Source organism: Condylura cristata, unplaced genomic scaffold (genome assembly GCF_000260355.1).
Source record: "Condylura cristata isolate star-nosed mole 26May11 unplaced genomic scaffold, ConCri1.0 scaffold00015, whole genome shotgun sequence".
In the NCBI taxonomy this organism is placed as follows: Eukaryota; Metazoa; Chordata; class Mammalia; order Eulipotyphla; family Talpidae; genus Condylura; species Condylura cristata.
Window position 1 is genome coordinate 1,884,138 of NW_004567116.1, and position 6,459 is coordinate 1,890,596.

Sequence of the window (6,459 nt, forward strand, 5' to 3'; positions counted from 1 at the left end):
CAGAGGGAGGGCCTGCGGCCTGGGGGGGCACAGAGGGAGGGGCGCGGCCGTCAGCAGGCCTCAGGCCAAGGCTCCTGCCCCGAACCACGCTGCGCACCTCCCGCCTCCCCTCCCCTCGCACCTGCTGCTGGTTGTTGGGGGTGTAAGGCAGCATCGTGGACACGTGGAACATGATCTCGTGGTCCTGGTATGTGGTGTAGAGGGAGTGCGTGCCCGTGGAGTCCGCTGCGCCGGGGAGGGGGCACAGGGAAGACACAGACTCTGGGTGGCTGGACCCTCCCATCCCTGCCCAAAACTGCCCAGCGACAGACGAACAGCCAGGCAAGGCCTGGCCCACAAGGCGAGGGCCTCCACCTTGGCTGTCCCCCTCCGCGCCTGCCCCGCTGGCTCCAGCCCCACACGCCAGGATGAAATGGGGCTCAGGGCGGGGTGCTGAGAATGACAAGTGGTCAGCTAAGAGGAGAGGCGATGTCCCGGAGCGGACAGACAGGCCAGCGGCGCTGGCTGTGCGCACCTCAGGGCCCGGCCTCTGGCCAGGAAGGCTGAGCTGGTGGGGGGTGTTTGGGGGAGGCGTGGTCCCCCCAGCCCCTTGGCCCCTCAGGCGGCCCTGGCCATCCCAGCCCCCCTCCCAGCCACGCGGGGCACTGGCAGTCCAGACCCTGACCCTCAGCCCCCCCAAAGTGCGCGCCACGCCTGAAAGTGGGGCCAGGTAGCGGGCCCTGGCCCTCTGCCCGTGGCTGCGCACCGCGCCCGCCCGTCCCCCGGGGCTCACTTTTGATGTCCAGCTGGGCCCGGTAGCTCTCAAAGCCCTTGAGCCGCACCACGTCGCCCAGCAGCGTGAGGAACTGCATGAAGGCCGGTCCGGCCTCCTCGTTGTTGTACATCTCCTCCTCCGAGCCCTGGCTCGCCCGGCAGTACAGGATGCCCACCTTGCGCTGGAAGCTCAGCTGGCAGGGACAGGCAGGCGCACGGCCTCAGGCCCCGGCCAGCGGCACCAGGGGCGGCCAGCCAAGGGCGAGGGCGCTGGGCTGCTCCCAGCGTCCTCGCCGACGGAGGGGGTTCGCGCTGAGCTCCCCATGCACGATGGGGCGGGTAGAGGGGGTCACAGGTGGGAAGGGAGCAGGACCTCAGAAAAGGGGAGTCACAGGAAGGACCCCCAGATGGTGTGCTGGACCCCAGTGAATATTCACCTTGTCATCTCCTTGTCTCAAGGCTAGCCCGTCCTCCCCGCCCCATCCCAGGCACCCCCACAACACTGCCACTCACTGAGCTCCCGCTCCTGCACCTTCCTCTCGAGGTCGAGCCCCGCGCCAGGCCCGACCCCTTTAAACAGCCTGGGGCCAGGCCCCGACCCCTTTAAACAGCCCGGGCTCCCCACGCCCGCTCCTTCGGGCTAAGCTTGTCTGCATCCAGTCCCTGCTCACGTCTCCTCCCTCCCCGGCTCCCCTGCTCCCTCGTGGCCTGCCCACCGGGGGCCCAGTCTGACCCCTCTCCTGCTCTGGCAGTTGGGACCACTGGAGCTTCACCTCACCTGACGTCCGGGGGAGCCCACCCTCTCGTGCCTGGGCCTCTTCATCCTTGGGATGGTGACACCCCGTCTCAGCCTCCTGCCCAGACCCTCTCCCAGGCTCCAGACCCGGTTCCCCAGCAGCCCGAGGCACTCCCCACACCTCCCGAGTCAGCACTGCCACCTGCCCTCCTCCAGGGTTCCTGGTTCAAGCACCTCTCCTGGGGGGAGGGGAGCTGGGGAGTCTCACAACACCCCAGTTTTCAGTCACCAAGTTCACCCACTTGACCCCTAGACCGTCACCTTGGCCCCTGCACCACGACCACCGCCAGCTCTGAGCAGTGACAACAGCCTCCAGACTAGCCCACGCTCACCAGAGGGCTGCCTGGCTCCCCAGTGCCTCCACGCAAGGCTTTGCCACCCTTGCCCAAGCCCTGCTCCGGCTACACTGAGCTGCCCACAGGACCCGTCCAGCCTCTAAGCCTTTGCCCGCTCTTGCACCTCCGCCATGACGCTACGCTCCCAGCCAGGAAGGGCCCCAACACCCCCTTTCGCCTTTTCCTGCTCCACATTCACCCACAGTGCTAGCGGGTCCCTGTCCGCTGCATGGCTGTAACCTCTCGGGGACGCACCTGGTCTGGCTACAGCCCCAGCACCCAGCTGGGGCCTGGCACCAAGAATGTGCGGAGTGTTTGTTGACTGACTGACGGACTGACAGAGAATGAAGGCCGACAGGCAGCTTCCAGCACAGGCTGGGGAGGGGCTTCCGACTGGCCTGAGATATTCCACAGTGAAATGCGTGTCCCGGGACAGAGCACCCACGGCTCGGGGCCCGAGCAGGGCCTCTGCTGTGCAGGGCATTGCTGAGGGCGGTGTCTGCGTGGATACCGGGGGGTCTCAAAGTGCGGGCGCTGGCCGGCTCAGTCGGCTGCTCGGGAAGAGCCTGGTGTCTGCATTTCTGACACATTCCCGGGCGATGTGGGTGCGCTCTGATGCCCTCTCTCTCCAAAACCCACCTCCCTGGGCTCACTGTCCAGCCCAGGATCGAGGTCAGAGCTAGCATCCGAGAGCTGGGCAGGCTCTGTCTCCCCGGGTCTCGCTCGGGGCGGGGGGCAGCTGGGCACTCACCACTTGCTCGTCCAAGGTGAGCAGCGTGCGTGGCACCTTTGGTGAAGCTGAGCCCAGGCGCAGGCAGGTGGGGCTCAGCCGAGGGGCCACATGCTCCAGAAGCTTCTTTGGGGACAGGCCCCGGGGAGGACCTGGCGGCAGGGCGTCCTCCGAAACAGTGCCACGAAGGGTCCGGAGCTGACGAGGGAGCAGGGACCGTCAGGCTCCACGTGGCGCGTGCGTGGGGCGGGACCCGCGGCTGACCCATCGCGCCCACCTGGGTGGTCCGCACGATGACCCGGTAGCTGTGCAGGGTGGCCCCGCCACTGCCCTCCTTCTCCTCCCGCCGCAGGCTCACTGCCACCGGGCCCAGCGCCTCGTCCAGTCCGAAGAAATTCTGGTGTTCTGGGGAGACCAGCGAGCGTGAGGGGCCCCGCCCCGGGCTCGGCTCCTCCCGCGCTGGCTCCAGGTACCCCACCCAGCCAGATCCGGACAGGTGCCAGCTCCCGGAAACTCGGCCCTGTCGGCCCCCTGCGGTCCCTGTCACCCGTGCTGCACACCCAGGGGGCTGAGAGATCCCGCCCACCCTGATCAGATTTTTCTCTGGGTGTCTGGGCCCTCCCCCTCCGGGGCGGGTGAGAAGCCTGCAGGGTGTAGGGATGTGCCGGCCTTAGGTTTCACCTGGGCCTATCTGACCCCCGCTGGGAGGGGAAGGAAGACTCAGGGAGGCAGAGGCGGGCCTGGCTGTGGGTGGCGCGGGGCTCGGCCGGCCGGGAGCGGGGAGGGCTGGGTCTGGCGGGGCCGGAGCAGCCTGGCCCTCACGCTGCAGGGACCGGCTGGCAGGCGGCAGGGCCTCGGCGGCCCCCTCACCTTTGCCGTAGAAGTATTTGCGGTAGTAGCCGGCGCCCAGGTCTGCGTGCTCCAAGCTGTAGGCTGAGCTCCGGTTCTGCGGTTCCTCCAGGACCGACACGGCCGCGTTGGGCAGCACGGGGGGCACAGGCGGGGACACCAGTCCCCCCAGGCCCAGCTCCCCCTCACCCCCGAGCTCACTCACAAAGCCGGGCGCCCCGAGCAGCAGGTCCGAGCTGCCAAGCTGGTCTTCGGCTAGGGCGAGGGTCCCGGCGCTGGGCTCTGCGTGGGGCCCAGGCCCCCGCGGCCTTGCGGCCCAGTCGAAGAGCAGGCTCTGCACGTCGTAGTGGGCGAACCAGCGGGGCCCGGGCACCGTGGGGAAGGCGGGCGCGGGCTCCTCGGCCGGCAGCCCCAGCAGTGCCAGTGGGTCAGTGAAGAGGCGGGTGGAGGCCGCCGCGAGGCGGCTAGCCTCCTCGTGGCTGTGGGCCCTGGCTCGAGGGCTGGCTGGCGTCGGGGGCCGGGCCTCGCCCGCGTCGCTGCCGCTGCGTAGCAGTGGGCCCCGGGCTGGCCTTGGCTCGAAGGTGTGTGGGGTCAGCGGGGGCCGTGATGGCTGGCGCAGTTTGCGGGCAAAGAGGTCATCGGTGGGGGGCGGGGCCGTGCCCCGCCGGGGGCTCCCCACGCCACCGGCCCACATGGGCGTGCTGCGGGCCTGGCTCTCCGTGGGCTGGGCTGCATTGGCGGGCACGGGGGCTTGGTGCCCAGCTGGCAGGCCCGTTCCTGCCCTGAGGAAGGAGGGGCTGCTCAGAGGGGCTGGGGAGAAAACAGGAACCCGGCCTCCAGCCTCTGGTCCTGCACAACCCGGCTGTCTTCCGGCCCCTCTGAGACCATCAAAGAAAGCGACTTCCGCTTCCTGCTTTCCTGGCCACTTCCTTGTCTAAGGGGCTGAGCTTTCCAGCCCCCTCCTGCTGCTCGGGGCTGGCCGGGCCAGGGGCTGGGCCGCTGGGGCCTTGGCTCTGGGGTCTTAGAACCTGAGCAGTTCAGGGGCTGGGCTCCCCAGTTCCCACTCACACCCTGGCTTTGGTCCTGGCCCAGAGCGAGGGTCCCTACCAAGGCTGACCCAACTGGGCAGATGACTCGGAAGGAACAGGAAACCCAGAGGCCTCTGGTGTCTGGGTCCTGCCCACTTGACAAAGGGAGGACGTCCTGTCCCCAGAGACCTTCCTCCCTGCCTCTCCCTCTTCCTCCAGGGTCCCCGAGGAGACTAGCACCCAAAAGCCCTGGCCCGCACAACCTCGATACCTCCAGGGCACAGCCACTCTCGGGGGGCAGGGCAGAGCTGCAGGAATGGCACAGGGACTTCCTTCAGCACAGGAAGTGGCCCCAACCCTAGGCCCAGCCCCCTGCCCAGTCCCACATCCTCAGGAAGGTGCTGGGCTCATCAGCTCCGTCATGGGCCCGTCACCGTGGCCACCTGAAGGGCAGGCCGGGCACACCCTCTTGCAGCTGCCGCAGCTCTGCCTTGAGGAAGGGCAGGGCGGACCGCTGGGGCCCTGGGCTGCAGTCAGGACGGCGGCACTTCTGCCTTCCTGGTCTCACTGATGCGTCAGGGAGGTCTGAACCCCGTGTGACGGACGGCCAAACTGAGTTCCAAATAAGGGGGTGCTGTAGCTTAAAGCAGGTCCGCGGGGGTCTGGATGGGGTCTGACTCTCTCGGGGCCCAAATGATGCTGTTTCTGCTGCCCCTGGCTTGTGGGTGTGAGGCAGGTGGGGGTTGGGTTGAGGCGCTGGTCTCACAGGATGTAAGCCCGAGCCACCGCGGCCCCAGCCACCTGCTAAGTGCGGAAATGTGTTGAGGTGGGGGCAGGTGCAGAGGGTGGTTTGAGAAAGTGAGGGGTGACCTCCAGGTAAATCCAGGGTGGAGTGGCAGCTGGGACTTGGGGAACCACCTCTGGGAGTGCAGGCACCCCGGCTGAGGCTCAGGGCCTTGGCTCAGAGCTCGCCCAGAGCACAGGGTGGGGGCCTTTCCGGTTTCGCCTCAAGCAAGCCTCTGCTGTCTCACCTCTAAAATGGGGTTGACTGTTTCCTCCCAAGACTGCAGGGAGATTGAAAAGAGGGGCAGCTGGTCATGTTTCCTCGTGCACCGGTAGTGGGTGCAGGTCCTGGCCCGCGTGCCAAGCTCCGGCGCGGGAGCCGGGTCTGTAGCGTGTGATGGGGGCATCAGAGACGGAGTGGACTGGGCAGTCGGTGGGCAGAGCGCCGTCCAGGGTGTACGTTCTGTGGGCTGCCCTGGCTCAGGGCCTGCCGGGGTCGGGGGAGGGGGGGCACTGTTCTTGGGCTCTGCCCCCCACCCAGCAGCTCACACAGGGTCCATTGAGGCCAGGACATTCCTCGCAGCCTGTGTCACTGGGGGGGAGGGGCTGGCCCCACCCCCACAGATCCGGAAGGCCTGGCTGCCCCAGGAGGAGATGCTGGACGCTTCCCAGCACATCTGGAGGTCATGACCCCCTTTCTGCTACCAGGGGGCGCGACAGATGTTTCCTCCCGGAGTGAGGCTAAGACTGGGGGGCAGTGTGCAAAGGCTGGGGGGCGGGCGGCCCAGGGAGGCCGGGAGCCCCAGAAGAGGGGGAGTCCCAGACACTGCCGGCAGCAGATCAGTTGGGCCGCCGAGAGGAGTGGGGAGCTGCCACATCCACTGGCCCGCACACTGCCCCAACCCGGCAGCCGGCAGAGGAGGGCGTGGGGGCTGCGGGGGCTACGGGGGCTGCGGGTCCTGCGGGTCTGCGGCGCAGGCTGGACGTGCGGACTGGGGACGGGAGCTGGAGCCCGGAGGCAGGTTGGGAGAAGGGTGCAGGCGGCAAACGCGGCGAGAACCCCCACGCACGAACCCCCCGGCCCACGCCAGGCCACCTTCTCCCGCGTCCGGCCCGACCACGGTGTCTCGGCTCCCCCGCGCCCGCGGTACCTCTGGGGCTCTGGCCTGCCGCCGCCGGCCGCCG

General features: G+C 68.4%; 1 protein-coding gene across 1 annotated transcript in view; it reads right to left on the reverse strand.

The window, feature by feature from the left end:
• Window positions 1–4,393, reverse strand: part of SIPA1 (signal-induced proliferation-associated 1) — an 8,859-nt gene extending 4,466 nt beyond the window's left edge. The window contains exons 1-5 of the mRNA XM_004683348.2: window positions 3,485–4,393; window positions 2,892–3,019; window positions 2,636–2,812; window positions 773–947; window positions 122–225 (exon numbers count right to left, since the gene is read on the reverse strand). Coding sequence (XP_004683405.1) covers window positions 122–225; window positions 773–947; window positions 2,636–2,812; window positions 2,892–3,019; window positions 3,485–4,157 — 1,257 coding nt within the window. The 5' untranslated portion in view covers window positions 4,158–4,393. The remainder of the gene's footprint in view (window positions 1–121; window positions 226–772; window positions 948–2,635; window positions 2,813–2,891; window positions 3,020–3,484) is intronic.
• Window positions 4,394–6,459: the final 2,066 nt, after the last annotated feature.